This window comes from Gallinula chloropus (genome assembly GCF_964237585.1).
Source record: "Gallinula chloropus genome assembly, chromosome: 1".
In the NCBI taxonomy this organism is placed as follows: domain Eukaryota; kingdom Metazoa; phylum Chordata; class Aves; order Gruiformes; family Rallidae; genus Gallinula; species Gallinula chloropus.
Window position 1 is genome coordinate 23772567 of NC_140085.1, and position 18599 is coordinate 23791165.

Sequence of the window (18599 nt, forward strand, 5' to 3'; positions counted from 1 at the left end):
ATGTAAAATGATGCATAGTAAAAGGGAGATACTGAACTCGATTGGTAGAATATACTGGTAAAGCAAACAAGCACTGAAGAAGAATAACTGGAATAAATATGTTGAAGGTTGCCATATAGTATGTGCAAAATTGCTTACCATGTATTCTAAACTTTGGTTAAAATTTTCAGATTGAAGTTTTACAGAAACATTATGGAAGCAACACAAGTGATTACAAACACAGGAATGAGGTAAGTTATTATTAGTGCAAAAAGCAAGCATATGCTAAAAGCAAAGCATATGAATTTAAAATAAAGAGAATGAATCTCATGGAAGTTTTAATACAAGACCAGAAAGGTCTCTTGTAAACATTGGTATTTACAAGTTTAAAGATTTTTACACCTACAAAAGGATAATTCTAAATATTAGTAGTGCATTTACAATGAATTTACGAATTTTTTTTGTAATAAGAGAAATGACTAGGATTATCTTTTTTTCCTTTTAAATCTTCAGGGGATATCTTTCAAGATTAAGATATTTGTTACAAATAGTAGAAAAATCATTTCTTTACAAAAAAAGTATATATTAAAATATTTATACGTTTTAAGTTACTATATAATAACTGGACATTTTTGCCTTGTACTCAGGCACCACAACGAAGAATGTGGTATAAGGAACTGAAACCAAACAGAATTTGCTCATATACCAAATCTTAGGAATTAATTAGGCAAGACCTGGACCACTCATGGGGACTCTACCTCAAATACTACTGCATGTGCCAATCACTTTCTTTTTCTCTTTATAATTTGAAATGGTGTGGGTATTTTTACATTTCAACTCTTGTTACCAAAAAGAGCTAGTGGATAGAGTATGGTCCTCCACCCCACCACCTTCACTATAGCTATTGTACGGTACTCATACCTGAGCAAGGCTGTGTAACGCTCATGTTTCAAACGTAAAAAAGGTTATATATTTTTTAAGATACAAACAATGCAAAAATAAAATATTTGTAGCATTTACAAATAGTACAAGAGTTACATTAAACACTACATTCCAAACTGGAGATTCAGTACATTGCCTCTATTTTGAGCTTGACGTTTTCATATCTGCAAAAAGAAGGAGACATTGTTAAACGTTTCGTAATTTCACACCGTGCAAGAGGACACAGGCTTTCAGACAACAACTGTTTCAGAGTTCTGGGATACACTGCACCTTAGGGAAAACAACTTCAGCATTGTTCCTCTCCACCTTAGGAAAACACCTGTTACAAAAAACAAGTAGTGGTGTGTTCCGCAGTTTGGCTTTCAACCACACCCTGGGGATCATAGCCCTCAAACTGAGGGGTCACTAAATCCATACAACAATTCACTGCTCCAGAGGGAATGTGGGCACACACTCCCCTCGCTCCACCCTTCCTAACCTTCCTCCATGCTCGCACAGCCTCTTGCTGAGCAGAGGCAGCTCCCAACTAGTGGAAAGTGAAGCTGTAAAGGGGAAGGAGTTGGATGAGAGGAGAAGCCAGCAAAACTTGTTTTGAGCCCCTGGATTGGCTCGCTTGAAAGGTGAGCCAGAACCAAGCAGGCTAAAAAGACCAATCTTTATTTTCAGTGGAGCCACTCCCATCCCCAACTCATCATGAACCTGTACAAATTCAAATGCAGGGACAAGATGACAAAACCTCCTGTGGCTGTAGCACAGGCTTTAAAGCATATCTATGTCACAAAAATGCACCTTACGTCACCCTATGAAAAATGTTTTCTATGAAGGAATGGGGAAAGTTAGAAAAAAAACACCCAATTAAACCCATGCTTTAAAGCCATGGATTGCTTCTTATTAGCACAAAAAGGTATTGAGCTGAAGTGAAGCCCAGGGAAACCAGCAGCTTCCTAGGCTTTTATTGTTTGTATTGAGACTCAACAACCAACATTTCAGTACTTAGTTGTCTTCGCTTGTGAACAAAAATATATCTTTATTTTAAAAAATAGTTACGCCAAATTCAAGAGCTGCATTTTCTTCAAGCTTCTGTAAGGAACAAAACACCACTTCAAGAACTCCACATGCGCTGCTGAGAAAAGCCTCAGTCGTGCTGCTTTCTCCGCCGCAGCCACAGCCCATCTACGTGCTGCACCGGACGCTGACTTTACCTTGAAGCCATCGAACTTGGGTGGCCGGGCCATATCCCCTCTCGTTCTTCGCAGAGATCCTGAACACGATGGCGGGGCGGGAGGTGTAATCCACGTGGGCGTTGGCAAGCTGGGCAGCAGTCACCATGCAGGACGTTTTAAGGCCACAGTATATCCGCATGAACACCAGCTGACTCGGATTCTCCTGCACTTGCGTGGAACGGATGGCTAAGTAGGCAGAGTATTCTAAAATATTTCCAGAGGGCGAAGCAGGAGGCTCCCAGGAAAGATGAATACAGTCTACACTCTGGAAAAAAAAGGGACAAAATGTGATAGGATGTTGGTAACCAATTGCTATTCCAATCAAACATATATGCATTTGGTTTGGGTTTTTTTTTTAAATACATAAAACCTCTAAACGTAATCTAAAAATTCTGACCTAACATCATGACTCTTCAGAGGTAAGGATGGGTCTTTTGACTGTTTTCTTTGGAAAGCATGGAAAGTCCCTATGGATTTAAGCATGCAGAAAATCACAGGGAAACTATCAGATGATTAAGATGTGTATGTACCTGGTAACATGATCATTAAGTCTTAAAATAATTCTTTAGAGCTAATTCCTTTGAGAAAACCACACTGAGCAGAATAAACCAAGTAGGCATTTGACACTGTGGCAATTTTAACTTGGATCCCCCAAAAAACCCAACAGACAAGCCAAATAAAACCAAGAATTCTGAAATTAAACTTGTGACCAGAATGTTATATATCAGAACTAGAATTATCTATATTTTTCACCTTGGAGATTTTGACTGTTGAGGGAGCTCCTGGAAAACCTGGAATGCAAGTCTTGAATTCACTGATTTTACTGAAAGGCCCAACACCACAGCCATTAATTGCAGCAACTCTGAACCTGTACACTGTGCCTGGAAAAAGATCCTGCTTCTTAAGTAATCTGTAGTCTGGTACATCTGCACTTTCCATCTGAAAATAAAGCGGCATTTGTGTTAATTGTTAAAATAGTCTAAAAAAACCTGATAAAGTGTATAGTGACAAAATTGAGATTTGTAAGTTTAATTCAATCAGAAAATTTCTCTAATGCCTTTGTACTTAAATCAGAATTTACAAGAAGATTTTGACTGAGGCACTAGTGCCCCTCAAAACAGCTTACCTAAGATGTAATATGAGACTACATTTATAACCAAAACTCCCCGCTATTAGTCACTACAAAGCAAAGCAGCGTTTCCAACTGTATAGCTTACAATTTAATTAGCACACTCTTCTGTCCAAAAAAGTATATTTCTTTCAAAACCAGTTATTCCTATAGCTAGGAGTTAACAGGCTGATGTGTAAGTTATAAAAGTGTTTTTAAAGGAAAGCACTGTAAGTTAGCAACAAATAGGCTTCTGAAAATTTATGTGCTACTGTGCTTCCATGTTTAAAACATGAACTGACGCAGCCTTGAAACTTCCAATGGAACTATTTTCCTCCCGAATAATGTATAGGAAATCACAATCAATGTAAACACTGTAAAATGTACTGTAGTCTATGTGCAACATTTATAGTGAAGTGCTCTCTAAAAAAGCGTTCCATTCTTTTGTTTCTGTCTCAAGAGAACATACACCCATTGTCTTTGTTTCTGGTTCAGTAGGACATCATTAATTTACATTTTCAGCATCAAAACAGCAACATTTTTGCAAGTTTCACAGGTACAGCATTTTCATATATAAACTTAGATGTCCAACAACATTAGCTTAGAGAAATCTGATGCAAAACCCAGTATATAGTTTCATGTCTAGTCTTTTTGAACAACCTAGCCTATGTCTTACTACACTCTTCAACAATTTGTAAGCAGAGGTTCTGGAAACAGTGAAAAAAACCCCTTTGATCAAAACATTTCAATGTTGTACTGAAATAACGTATTTTAAAATGTGGGGTGCTTTAGTTTTAAAGAATTTTTACTGGTTTGAAAGTTCTCTAAGTTTAAAATTCTTTCCTAAGGCTGTAAATAGAAATACGGAAAGAATTATCAATAGTAAAATAAGATGTTACACATTATCATAAAAAAACAACACACGAAAACTCATCTATCTTAGGAAATAAGAAAAAAAAAAATAGAGGCAAGCAAAATACATAGGTAAGCACTGGTCACAGAATGCAAACCTCCTAGAAGCACCAAGTCCTGCTCCAGTATCAGAAAATCCCACATTTTGTTTTCAACCATATGAGCAACAGATTCCAGAGTACTTCTGTGCAAGTTATGTCAGAGCAGCTACCTTGTTTGAGATATTCAGTGTTTCCTCTGGCAGCAAGTAGAATTGGCTCACCACAGCGCTGTTGTTCTTAAAAATTCCAACATCATACCACTGCCTGTCCCTTGCTTTCACTGGTGCCATCTGTCTTTGTGGAGTTTTCTAGTATTTGAAGAACATGTTATGAAGAATACCCATACTTCAACACAATGTAAAATCATGTTAAAACTCTAGTATATGTAAGAGACAACCCCCTTTTTATACCAGTGTTATTTTCTTATGCTTCAAATGAATATGCATGTATTGTTAAAATGCTCTTCAAGACCAACTGGTTCTTATACATTGATTTAGACACAGTCCATCACTTTAAAAAACCCAAAAAACAGTTGGGATGTCACCTCTGACATTCTAGTTTAAACAGGGAGGAGGGGAAGAAATTTAAAGCTGTAGAACTAGGTGTCTGTAGCAGCATGTAGTTGTGAGTTAACTTCACACAGAGGTCAAGAACTTCCACAACGTGCTCCAACATCAGTAGCTCTACCTGGGATTGAGCTATACCTCGGCCCCAAACATACTCTCTCTCTTTCAAGTTGCTGCTGAACTCGCTTGCAGCTGAGATCAGGGCCTCTGCTGTGGCACGGGGAGATGGTGATGGAGGGCACGGGAACTGTTACTGACTGACCCAGAAAGACAAACTGTCTTTCCTGCTTGTCTCTGGGCACCAGGGAGGGTGCTTGCATGGTCAGCGTGCCCAGCATGGGCAGGCCACGATCCTGCTAGCATGGAAACGGGGCAGCAGTGGCAGCTGCTCTTGGCAAAATCACCCCAACCCTTTAGGAGCAGCTGCTTCTTCCCATCCTTAGCTCCTCCCTTTTGGTGGCAACAGTGGCACCCTGGGTTTGTGCATTAAGTTGTAAGCAGGTGAAATAGGAAGCATTTACTTTTTCAGGCAGTATTTACAGCTTGCATAGCCAGTCCCCATCTCCTCTAGGGAAAAACATCAAGATGTCAGTTTAGTTATGTTTCAAACCTATTGATCAGCAGCTAACACTAGTCTGATCTAATACATACTTCATTTTAAATTCAGTTGTGCATACAGAAAAACATGTTACACTTGCACATCACGCAGCAGAGACCATTCCTCTGTGCCAGTCAGTAAAAATGATTCAACAGCTGAAACACATACTTGGATCTTCTCCCAACTACACAACTGCTACTTAAGACTCAAATCAAATCCACACAATGCAATTAGTTTTGTAACAGAAATGTTTACCCCTGTATTATTCACTTCAAGCCCTAAATATACATTTCTCCTCTTTCAGATATAATTAAAGGAAAACAGAAGAGCCCTTACAACTAATCAACAGAACAATAAATACGATTTGATTATACATTTTCAGACTTACAGAGGAGTGTGAATCATTTGTCTGTCCAGTACTGACCCTTGTTGAAGGCATGATATAAGTGGTTTCAGCAGCTAGAATGAAAAATTAAATTTAAAAAGCTTAAGTGACAAGAAAAGCAGAACACAAAATCCACAGAGTAAGAAAGTTGACCTCAATAGCTATTCACAAGAATTTGTTGCAAAACTACATCCTGGACTTCTTTTGCATGCAGTTCTGTTTATAACACAAACAACTAGTATTGGCTTGTGTGACATTCACAGAGCCATTGTAAGAGCCTGGCACTGCAGGCTGCTACACATATTACAAACAGAAGCAGGACTAAAAAGTGACAGAATTATGAAATCAGTATGAAATATTTGCGAACAATCAATCTAAATACCAGACTGAGGTACATACTGATGACACTGTATGAACAATCTAAGCATGAAATCTGAATTTGAATGCACTGTTTCTGACATCAGTACAGTCTGAATTATGAACATGAGCTGTTAATCTTTAAACAATCCTAACAAATGGGAAAAAGAACATTTACTAAGTTTAAAATGGAATCTTAAAAATAAAAAAAAAAATCAAAGCACATAAGCAACACAATGGAATATTAGTATTCTATACTTGTGTTTCTGGTCTTTACTTTTAAAATACAGTAGTGTGGTAAAAATTCACTACTCACACAGCATCAGTAAGAAAATACATCTCTATAGTTAGCACTCAAAATATCAGCAAGCACAGACTAGTGACATTCCCCCAAAAAACCCTCTTGCAAAATGACCGGTATGTTTAGCTTCTGCACTGCTCCTTATTTCTGATATTTCAAGCAGATTGTGAAGAGGTCACCACATCTGAACAGTGGTGAGCTAGCCACATACACCAGCAGTATCTGTTAGAGGTCAACTGTCCAAAATTGAAACTCTCTCTTCCTACTATAGTCTTTTGAGGACTAAATAAACAGACAAACACTGAGTGAAAGCAAATGTGCTATGGGCACCAAAACCAGCTGCTACTCCTATTTAGAAAATGGGCATCTGCATAAAAGTAGATTTGAAGGACTCTTCACTTACAGGAAACAAAGTGGTTTACAGACACATAAAAGGAATATCCTGATTTTAAAAGATGTTTAACTCATAGCAGAGATTATCCGGGCTGCCTAAGACCCTCAATGCCCAAAGCCCTATTGCAATCCCCAGTACTACACAAGATGGGAATCCCACTACACTAGAGGAACTCTGATGGCCTTAGATATATATGGCTCAAAATACAGTATGTGAAACACATTTCAAACCTTCAGATTTTGAATTGAATGTTGTTAGTGAAGTTTCATCTTTAACAACTGCCCCATTTGTACTTGATGATTCAGTTTTAACAGCCTGCTGGGTTACCATAGTTTGTGTGCTGGAGACAGTACTGGATACAGAAGCATCAGGATTTACAGTTCGTTTGTCCAAGTCATGTAATTCACCTACATTTGCTGAAGGCTGAGGACCTTAGAAAGAAAGAAAATATTAATCAGAATTCTATATTGGTAACACCTAAAAAATCTCAGCTCGATCTAATGGCTTTAGTTTCATATAAAACTGGAGTTTAGCTCAGATTTAGGTTGGAATGGATCGGATTATATTAATTTCTAATGCTTCCTTCAGGTATTTGACTGTCCTGGTTTTGGACAGAGTTAATTTTCTTCCTATGAGCCAGTGTAGTGCTGTGGTTTGGATTTAAGATGGGAATAGAAAACCTTCAATAGCACACCGATGATCTGGTTGTTGCAAGGCATGGTTTGCACCAAGTCAAGAACTTTTCAGCTTCTCATACTGCCTCACCTGTGAGGGGGCTGGGGATGCACAAAAAGCTGGGAGGGGGTGGCCAGGACAGCTGGCCCCAACTGGCCAAAGGGATATTCAATACCACATGACATCACATTCAGTATATAATGTGGGGGGGAAGCTGTATGGAGGTTTAGACTGTGACTCGGGAACACACCGGGCATTGGTGGTCTGCAGGTGGTGAGCAACTGTTCTGTGTATCACTTCTTTTGTGTATTCTTTTATCATTATTATTCTCTTCCCTTCCTGTCCTATTAAACTGTCTTTATCTCAAGTCACAAGTTTTACTTTTTTTTCCCCTAATTCTCTCCCCCATCCCACTGAGGCAGGGGGTGGGGGGCTTGGGGCCAAACAGCTGTGCACTTCTCATAGCTGCCTACCCAGTTAAATCATGGCAGTAATTTAACAACAGACTGCCTGCAGAGTCACAACAGATATCTGTAAAGTTATTTCACTTGTTTGAAGCTTGTTATTGTATATCTATTTTGTTACAAAAGGATTTTTTGGGGAACAAATCCTAATACAAAAAATCTATGCAAATCAGTATGACAGATTTGTAATAATCAACTCAGGGTTTACCACTGTGGAAGTTTTTCTCACTTGGTGCTAAGATCCAAAATTCCCACACAATACTTAAATTACACAGTGAAGAAAATTAAAATCCAACAACCTATACATTACATGAAAATCAAATATAAACAGATCAGCTGATGGAGCCTGGAATCACCACACTGAACTTAAGACTCTTCAGTCTAATGGCTAAACCAGTGCCTAGTCGTCTTCTAATTCCTCTGCAGTCAGGCAGGAACATGGTCCTCTCTACGCTGCCTAGTATTTTACATTGGCTAATAGCTTTTCACTATTAACAGACAGGAGGAGTATCAAAGAGCCTGGAGTTACTATCACCTTAATGTTGTAAATGAATCTGGCCCTGTCAGTCAATTCTTTGATGTTAAAAACGGCTATTTATGTTTAAAGAGACACATTTGCCACTATGATAATTAATATATTTGGAATTTCATGTCCCTTGCAACACTTCAAACAAGATTTCATTTTTCCTCATATCTTCTGAAAATATGTTCAGAAATAACTAGCACAAGTGGTTTCTTTTAACTACAAAGGCCTCTGAAATAATTTTCCATTGGAAGAAATACAATCTTATGTTTATGAGATGAATTTTAACTCTCACTTTTTCATTATTTTTTATTCTAAAGTCATCTTACTTGAAGTACAACCAGGCAAAAGAGAAGGGGCATTTGTTTCTTTGAATCCTGTAGCATCTGCATGGTTTCTCATAGTCTCCTGTGTATTGTTTTCAGGTGCTGCAACCTTTTCTCTTCCTTCTACTTTTTGTAATGAGTTGGATGAAAAGGAAACTTGGACCTAACCAAAACAACACATTTATTAATGTTTAACCACAAAGTTCAGAAATGTCAGTTGCAAACATGGCATGAAAATGCTTGCTTGAAAACAACAAAAATCCACCACCAAATCCCCCTAGCACTTTAAATTTAAACAAGAAACCACCCTCACAATCCACCTTATCTTAGCCATGATAAAGCAAAGACTCAAACTCTACGTTGACTTGTGAGTGTCCCTGACACATATCAAATTTTATCTGAGAGTGAACTCACATTCTTCTGTCATTAGTGGAAGTTCAGTGATGCATACATTTACACTACTGGGGAACTTGAGGGGATGGGAGGAAAAATATTTACAAATCATAATTCCTAGGGCTTTCAACCTTTGCTTTCCTGGCACATACCCTAGATACTTCCACTGTAGTAAAATCGACAGTACTTCACATGGGTTTTTTGCTACGGGAATACATTATGGATCCCATACAGACCTGAGGCATTACACAACAAGAAAAGGTCTAAAATTCTAAAAATGTAATCCTTTATCTCTTCAACTGCACAACAAGAATAGATAATAATTAGATTCATACTGTAGCATGAACCTACAACTAAGCTGAGTAGCATAAAAACTCTAACAAAGAAGGAATATGCCTTATCCCTTTTGCCTCACACATTAATTGCAGCAATATTTTGAGGATGAACAGTATTTCCACCAGTATCAGGCTCCCAGTTAGCACTCTAGAAGTCAACACAGTTACAGTTTCTTTTCTGCATTACCATAAAGAGGACTTTAAAGACTGCCTGTCAATCATAAAAGTAAAAAGTATGTAAGCAAACAGACACAACTACTTCAGCAGGTGTCTTTTTTTGTGTGCTTGATTTTTTTTTTACCCCTAAGGCCTAAAACATATGCAGGGACTTTTAAAACTGAGAAAGTGTTTTGGCAGTTCTTTTGCTTCCCACGTTACTTGGCCACTTAGGCATTTTTCAGTTACACTTACGTTATTAGGAATGACATTATTTGTTTGGCTGGGATGATCCGCCTTCATTTCTGGATAAGGGACAGTAGGCAATGATTGTGGACTTTGATGTAGAGCAGAGCCACCTTTCAGGTAAACAAAAGCAAATTCTAATCAGTTACATGAAACTTAATGTTATTCTGGTTGGAATCTGTTCTAGTAATCAAGAGGGAGACCTGAAGTTGCCTGAAGGAAGACTTGGCTGTAAGACTGAAATGAAACAGCATGAAGAAAGAGTCAGATAAAATCCCTTTCTCACTGTTTCCTTTCTCAAATTGTGCCCAGCACTGTATAAATATCTTCATATTCAGAGAGCTGGTTAAAACTGACAGAGACAAGTTAAAGCTGATTTTTCCATAATTACCATGCATGCATTTTGGGAATAACCAATGAAATAGTGTCTCTCTCCAATTATTTTTTAAAAAAAACAAGCTTATATTAATTACTTATGCAATCCTCTACTCTCTCTGCACAAACATTAACAAAATGTGATTTGACTGCTACCTTGTGAACTCAGCACTGATGTCTCAGGAACACCAGTACCAGGTATTCCAGCCGCTGATGTCACTGATGAGTCAGCATGTAACTGAAGAAGATATCCCTCCACGGTAGGTACTTCATCCCATTTCACTTGAAAAGAGTTGGTTGTAGCTCTAATCAGCTGTACCTGTGATGGTGCTGGAGGTTTCTCTACAAGAAACCAGTAAAACACAGATGGCGTGTGTGAAGTTGCCCTCTATCAGTTTAAGAAGTATCTATATAATGCAAGCAGAATCAACAGCTCCTTTTTCACTGACATACAATATATACCAGACTCAACAAGAAACAGTTGTCAAAGGTTGCAAATCAAGTCAGAGGTTTATAAAGTGCCATTGTAGAGTGTTCAAAAATGTTGAAATAGTGATGCTTTGTTTTATAATGGCTCTCCTGCTGCAAGTAAATCTTAGGGGTGTACATACATCACTGTAGGGATTACAGATAAGAGATCCTCATCCTTTCCTAAGAAGCTTTACACAGCTCCCTGACTCTTAAAGCTTTACATATTCCTGGAAAGGACTCAGAAGATGGTGCTTCCTCTTTGCTTGCTCTCCTTAGCTTTCCCTCAAACTTCCGCAGAGGTTGAATGAACCCTACGCACAATTCAATGCCAGTGACCTGACTAGGCTACACTCTAAAGCACATACCTCCCCTACTGTTTTTCATCTTCTCACCTCCTGGAGGAAAATTAATTTCAAAAGGAAACGAAAAAAGAAAAAAAGAATAAAACCCCTCACGATCTCCTAAAATGTTTCAAAATCTCCAGTAACCATTCTCATGCTTCTGCATGAGTAGGCAACAACACTCTCTGAAAAGTTCCATTCTAATTTGCTCTCTCCCAATGTCATCCCAGTGTCCTGCCAGCTACCAATGAGTGGCAAGTGCTCCAGAATTCCCTTCAGCCCCAAGAACAATTTGGTCCTTTTGCAGATTTGACAGCATCTTTTTGCAGTCCAAGAGATGAGGAAGCAGCAGCAGCAGCAATGATCCCAAGAGAAGGAGGGGTTTGGTGAAAAAAAAAAAAAAAAAAAAGTAAGCAGCAGCAGCAAAGATCATTAAGCAGAGAGGCTGGGAACCCTGAGATTATGTAAAACATCCTTGAGCGCCTTCTATCTACTGAATGTGGCATGCAATGCAGAATCTAGACACAGAGTTCTTTCAGGGGCATTAAACAAGCCTTTCTAAACTTTTCAGTTTAAGTTACAGCTGTAGCCTTCAAACAATCAACAGTGAAGCATGGTTTATTTATGTAAGTTTTAAAATTCAAATAATCTGTGAGTTTGCTACAGCTTTAGACGTTCTAATCATCAGCCATGCCAGCTTCCCATATGTTAATAAAATATGGAACACAGTACAAGTCTCTTATTTATTTCTGACTCACCAGTATCAAGGTACCAAAGATCTTTGCAGCAAACTTGATTGTTCCAAGCTTTTCTGTAACCATCTCTACCACTCCAGATATACAGACGAGTGCCGACTGCTACAGCACAGTGTCCTGCTCTTGGCCCTGGTGACAAGTTACTTTTGTCCTCCTGGCAATCTGAGATCAGACCTATCCATTCTGTGGTATCTAGTAAAATGAAACTCAGAAAATTTAGTTTCTAGATGTTTTCCAAAACAAACAATACAGATGTTAATACACTTAACCAGTCAGAAAAAATTAAAATACATCAGCCCTGTTTTTATAGACGATTGCATTTAAATTCGCCACATTACAAAGAGAAGGCTGCTTTCCAGTTAGTTTGCAAGACACAATCAATTAATACAGGATGAATTTTCTGACCTCTGGTTGTCGCTCTCAGGCAAATACAAAATCAGAAGTTGAGGATTCAGGGATACTACTATCATGTCTAGAAAAAACTCATTTCAGGATCTGTCTCTTGTGTTCTGTTGTGATTTGTCTCTTGTGTAGTGTTTAATTCTATGAATTAAAGAGTACTTGGATTACTTAGTATTGAAGTTGCATTAACAAAGATTTGCATCAGCAAACCTGCTGAATGTTCAAATAAAAATAATTACAAAAATCACCTCTTAAGAAAGATGTAAAAACTGGCACCTTCTTTAGTCAGCTAGGATTATTACTGTATCCTCCAACTTTCCTCAGGGTCTTTAAAGTATTTATTCTACTCTGTTAAGAAAGTATTAATTCAAAATGCCCGCTCCCAAGAAGACAGAAACACTAACCCAAATTAAGATAAGAAAATGAACCGGTACATTTCCATTCACCATCATGAGAAGAAATTTCACCTCCTGCTGACTGCGGAACCCATCCACCAAAAACATACATTCTGAAATATAGGAAGAGAGGGAAATGGGAAAAAGAAAAGAAAAGCCAATTAACATTCAGATCTGCTGCATGTGCTCTCTCAAACTAGGACAAAACAGAAAATTTCCAGTGCTTTACAGTTCTGGTTTACAGCAGATGTTAATTGTGTCTACTCTTTAGAGAGCACTGTTGCAGACATCTGCCTTCTGAAAATTTTGACTAAGTTAACTGATTAAAAAATGCAACCAAACAAACCCCCCATAAAACTGCTCAAACAACTTCCCAGAAACAGAAGTTAACACTGTATCTTTTTACAAACCACCAAACTGCTAATGCTCTCCAAAAAAAAAAACCCCATAACATTTGCACAGAATTTCTACAACCCCTTACTACAGACCTCTCAATAAACTATTCTAAAATTACCAGACCGGTATCTAAGTCAGAAAACAAAATTTAAGAACATAGTGCAGGCTACAAACTAGTAACATTCTAAGTAAATACTAAAAAGCTAAGCTGTTGGATCATAAGATAGAAAACTTTCACACTTCTTTCCCCCCTTACCTCTTCCTCCTCATGCCAGCTTGTAAGCTCATATAAAATAGACTGAAAGGCATGTTTAAAAGTCCATTTTATGAATGCTATCTGCCAAAACAAACCATACTGACAAGAAGCAGACTTATGAGGAACAGGCCCACAGAAATGTATAATGTTTTTGCCTAGAGCCAGTTCAACTCTTTGGGCAGTTTCTTTGCATGGCTAGTTTGTTGTACCACAGACACAGAGGCACTCAAGTTGGCTCCTGACAGAGCCAGCTCAGGTTCAGCCCTGACGGCCCTGGAATGCACAAAGATGCATTAAGAAGCCTGGAAAGCTGCTTGTGGGTTGGGCAGATTTTGTCTCTGGCAACATTGGCAGTCTGATGCCCTTAAATTAACAACAGTACTTTTTCATTTCCACTGAGGTAGGATAATAGATAGAAGCAGAAAAACACTCTACAGGTCTGATGGTTTATACTGAGCAGTAGTGGATAAGCATCATCATTCTCCTACTAGGTGTACCTTTCTAGAGTTGAGCTTTTAACAACAGACATACTTGTTTCCTATTACATTGGCCGTATGGAGACTGCGAGGAAGTGGTACTGTCCCTTTAGTTTCTGGTCTTGACCAGGTCATGGTTTCTAAAAGAAAAATAATAAAAACTCTCACAAAAACTGTTACTGTATATCTCACTACCTGGATTTTCCCAGGGATCAAACCTCTAACATTCAACAGAAGTTCAGCTTTTTCAGATGGCCACTTTAAGAAAGGTGGTGCAATAACAAGCACTTAAAGAGTCTTTTAAAATGTACAGGAAATACTGACAAACTAATTGTTTATCAGTTTATCAAAAATTATACACTATGGTTTCATTACAGTTATTCCACTTGGCAATCATGCTGACAGTCCTTAAAGCACTCTAGGGAAACAAGCTCACACTGTAACTAGAATCAGTGAGGGTAATAAACACAAATAATGCTGCGCCCATGTAATTCCAGAAACTACAGATGGTTAACACTGCGGTGTAAGTCCCAGTGATGTTTGCACCACATTGTGCCATTAATCATTACATACTAGAAGTTCTCCTCTTAGCTAGCAAGGCCCCTGCACTGACTTCTACTGGCAGATCAACTCACCTATGTCAAGTTCCCAGAGATCATTAAGCCGACAGCCACACATCCCGCCAAAAATATACATCTTTGGACTTCCCAAATCTTTTCTGCAGTATATGATGGCTGTGTGGGATTCTCGGGGAGACGGAAGGGTCCCTTTGGTCACAGGAATACTCCAGCCGACAACGCCAGAACCGTGCTGCAGCTCCAGTTCATAGAAATCATTTAAATATCTAGGGCATTATTGTCAAAGTATGAAACATTCACTTCGAAGCAAGATTAAAAGTCAGCTTTTAACCTTGACCACTTGCAAATATTACAGACTTCTTTCTTGGGACAGCATAGAATTTTAAACTCTCAGAACAATTCATGGCATTATGCCAAAACTAAATCAATTTAAAACTGAAAATGAACTATTATAACTTGTTGCCTCTAAGGAAACATGCTTTCATATCATACCTGATACACCATACTACACAAGAGAAACATTCAATGTTGGTCCACAACATTCTTATCAGAAATTGCTACATATGGGCAAGCCTGGAACAAACGGCAAAGTGGTGAGAAATACAGGATGATGTGGGACACCGGGGATGATTTCTGCCGCCTCTAAAGCGGCAAAGGTGAAAAGAAACTGCTTCTGTCTTCAGCCTGGCCAACAGACAATTACCCATTTGTTGCTGAATCTATCAGCAAGTTATTTTTAGGTAACAGTCTTTGAATCTTGGCATTCACACCAGATACCTTGTTTACCGACACTAATTGCTAGCCTGTAGCCCAGTGGATGTGAGTGTGCTGAACTGCAGGTGCACGTGGGTATAACACTTCAGCATTACAGCCCTATTTGCCAATGAGCTGTTTCTTTAAAAATTTTCCAGATGAATTCATAACTGTTTTCCACAGCATTATAGTGGAAACTTCTATTGTGAACTCCCTAATGACTCATGAGGCTTCTCTGATTTAAGTAATTCTAGCAAACAAGCCATTCTTTAAAATATCACTCAAAATGTTAGGAAAAAATACCAAAGCCTACCCAGGTTCCCTCCAAAAGTGTCAGAGCTGCCAGTCAGTCAGACATACTGTGGGATTAGCAGAAGGAATATTTAAGCACCTTAGCACATAACCTCTCCACTGCACAAATACCCCAACTGTGAGTACTTCATACATGGGACGGCTTCCCTAGAACACTTCTCTTCAAATTTGTTTTAACTAGTAAGTACTTTTTAAAGACACTGAATTCAAACCAAAGATGCATACCTGGGAACATTATTATTTGAATCCTCACTTTCATTTGCTAGGCCACCAAATAAATAGCACTTGTTACCATATAAAGAAAAGCTGTGGCCCAGTCGAGGACAAGGTGGTGATCCAGTGGAAGGAGCTTGAGGTTTTACTTTTTTCCAGAGCCATCGACTTGCCTTAAAGACAAGAAAAATATATTCAGAAATATCTCCATTTTTAGTCATTCATTGTTAAAAGAATTCAGATAATATTAACACTCACATATTTTCTAAATAATTTTTAAGGGAATCCTGGGATTTCCTTAGGCTATATATTAAAAGGGCCACATAAGGGCTAACTTGCATAAAACATTGAGTATTTTAGACTAGATGGAGAAAATATAAATAACTTTGAAACAAGAGATTTCCATCTTTGGCATTTATTTTAAAAGTTTGTTCTTCTTGGAGGAGAGCAAAGGTCATGTAACTTTCCTCTGCAGTTGGTAAAATAAAATGTGTTTGTTCATAAACAGATAAATAAAAGAGCCCTTGAAACGGAAACATCTTCATACGCTTCCTACCTGCAATTCATATAAATCATTACTGTATCTTCCATATTCAACCATTCCTCCAAAAACTAGTATTCTGGTACCATCACAAACAAATCCATGTGCTGCACAGCCTGGTGGAATATCTCCCCTTACAGCAGGAAGGAACCACTGATTTGTAACTATAGTAGAGAAAAGAATAAAATAAAATTAAACACACTGATAAGCATATTTTTATATGGCTCTGCTTCCTAAAGAATTACCTCTTACCTGTAGGTAGCCGTGAGTGGACTGTTTGCTTAACACTGTTTTAACTGAATTTAAAATGTTTTTTGAATAAGAAAAGCCAACACCTCTATCAAACCAATGTTACTCGATATATGAATGAGCACACGGGGTCACTGTAACTACGTCAGTTACCAAGGGTAACCCCGCAATTAATAGACTTGCTAAAAAAATGGAGAGGCTAATGAGAAACACAAGTGCATATCCACACAAAAGAGATAGCTGTACTAACTGGGAGGGAGCTAGCCCTAGAAACACAATTAGTAGAGCGACAGCAGCATGGCAGTGTGCCTGGACTTAATAGCCCTATTGAAAAACTAATTACGCTGTTCAGGGACCAGCCTGGGTATCTACAGAGCATTGCACTGATACATGGGAGAGGAGAGGCAGAGGGACAGCACAGAGCAACTGAGACTGCCTGATCCAGCAGCAGTGTATTGGTGTTTAAACTGTTTCAGAATGAAAGAATTACAGGAGATACTGTCTCCTTTCTCCTAAGCACCAAGAGGAAAAGCATGAAATTAGAAGTTTCCAGGGAATGTTGCTGCAGGGGATTAAGGTGACTTTGCCTCGTGCCAGCTTGTAGCAAGAGTGAGGAATGGATGATGTCCCAAACTCAGACAGACCAGTGTATCTTAGCCTCCAGAGAAAAAAAAAGGTCAGTTTGGGCCAAACATTGGAACTGGAAAAACTGACTCATGATCCTTTTTGTCACTGCTGCAAAGGGGAAACACCTTCAGAAAAAACTCTGGGAAAAAAAATAATTTAAAAAAAAAAGTGATATTAAAACTCATTCAGAACCTCTGGTGTGAGAGACAGCACAACTATCTGAAAGCTTTCTTTACCTTGCTTATCAGAAAAATGGAAAGGTTAAATGGTTTGGTTTTTCTCCAATAAAAAATGTGATTGTGTACAGCAGATATTTAAGATACCATGGAAAAAATCTGCTTGGAAGAACTCTAAAACAAGCATTTTCCTCTTAACAGACTGCTTCTGAAACATTTTTGTGCACCCAGATTTTATCTCAACAACACACAGCAAAAATACAGAGGGGGAGGGGGCAGAAGGGAAGGGGGAGCAGGGTATGGTAAGCATAATGTTTTCATGATTCTTAAAAGTCAGCAAGCTAACATGTGAGTTAACATGCTCTCACGCCTTTGGTATATTGCAGAAGCATCCCACACCAGCTGACTGAGCAGCCTCAGATCAACCACTGAACTCTCCAAGCTCCGAAACGACACAAAAGTTTTCCAGCTCCGTACAGCATCCTGCACAGCAACTCTTCAGGCACCTAATTTTTCACGCATAAAATCGATCTCGGGCAGCTGCCTGTTGGGAAAGGTTCCCAGTGCCAACACGTTCGTTTTCCTAACCAAGATTTCCATTTCAGCGCGTTCAGCGCTCCGGAGTTGCCACCAGAGGGAAGAAGGGGACCTGGACACGCGAGGGGCTAACCCCGCCTGCACTCACGGAACGGAGACCTGCCAGGGGACGCTCTGCCCCCCAGGACGAGGGGCTGGGGAAGCAGGACTGACGCGAGGCCCAGGAGATTTCCATGTTCCTTTTTCCTCAGAAAGGAGCGTTAACCGCACAGCATCAGCCAGGGCCGCAGCCCAACCCCCGGAGGTTCCCTCGCCCGAGCGCATTTCGCGCCCGCCCGCCGCGCACTCAGCGCCAGCGGCTCACCGAGCCCCGCCGCGGGCAGTCCCGGGGAGGGCAGGAGGACTGGGGAGGGAGGAGCGACCCCTCCCGCTGTAAGGGGATCGGCGCTAGCCGGTGCCACCGGCGCTCAGAGACATGACAGCCCGCCACCGCCCCCCGCAACGCCCCGAAGCCCCGGGCGCCCCGGCCCGGCCCCGCCCCGCGCGCTCCCTGCCCCCCGCCCGCGGCGGGCCGCGCCCGCTGCCCCGCCCCGCGCACCCGTGTTGTAGACGTGCAGCTCATCCGCGATGCCCTCATTGCCGCCCCCGAAGATAATGACCAGCTCGCGGATGGCGACCGCGCGGTGCCCGTGGCGGGAACGCGGCACCGGTCCCGTGAAGGAAGAAACCCGCCTCCAGCTCAGTCCAGCGGCGGCAGCCGCCATCTTACCGCCACTCCCACAATGCACCGCGCGGCCGGGGCAGGACGGGGGGAAGGGGGGA

At 40.0% G+C, this 18599-nt stretch overlaps 1 protein-coding gene across 1 annotated transcript; it reads right to left on the bottom strand.

Annotated features, from left to right (window-relative positions):
• Positions 1 to 799: 799 nt before the first annotated feature.
• Positions 800 to 18541, bottom strand: HCFC2 (host cell factor C2; the record flags this gene model as incomplete). Its single annotated transcript, XM_084279338.1, has 16 exons — positions 800 to 1085; positions 2124 to 2409; positions 2898 to 3083; positions 4376 to 4513; positions 5758 to 5828; positions 7037 to 7237; positions 8798 to 8957; positions 9934 to 10037; positions 10456 to 10641; positions 11870 to 12058; positions 12673 to 12776; positions 13847 to 13931; positions 14427 to 14635; positions 15660 to 15820; positions 16204 to 16352; positions 18376 to 18541. 16 exons carry the CDS (start codon positions 18539 to 18541, stop codon positions 1060 to 1062), a joined length of 2421 nt encoding a protein of 806 aa, XP_084135464.1. The 3' UTR covers positions 800 to 1059.
• Positions 18542 to 18599: the final 58 nt, after the last annotated feature.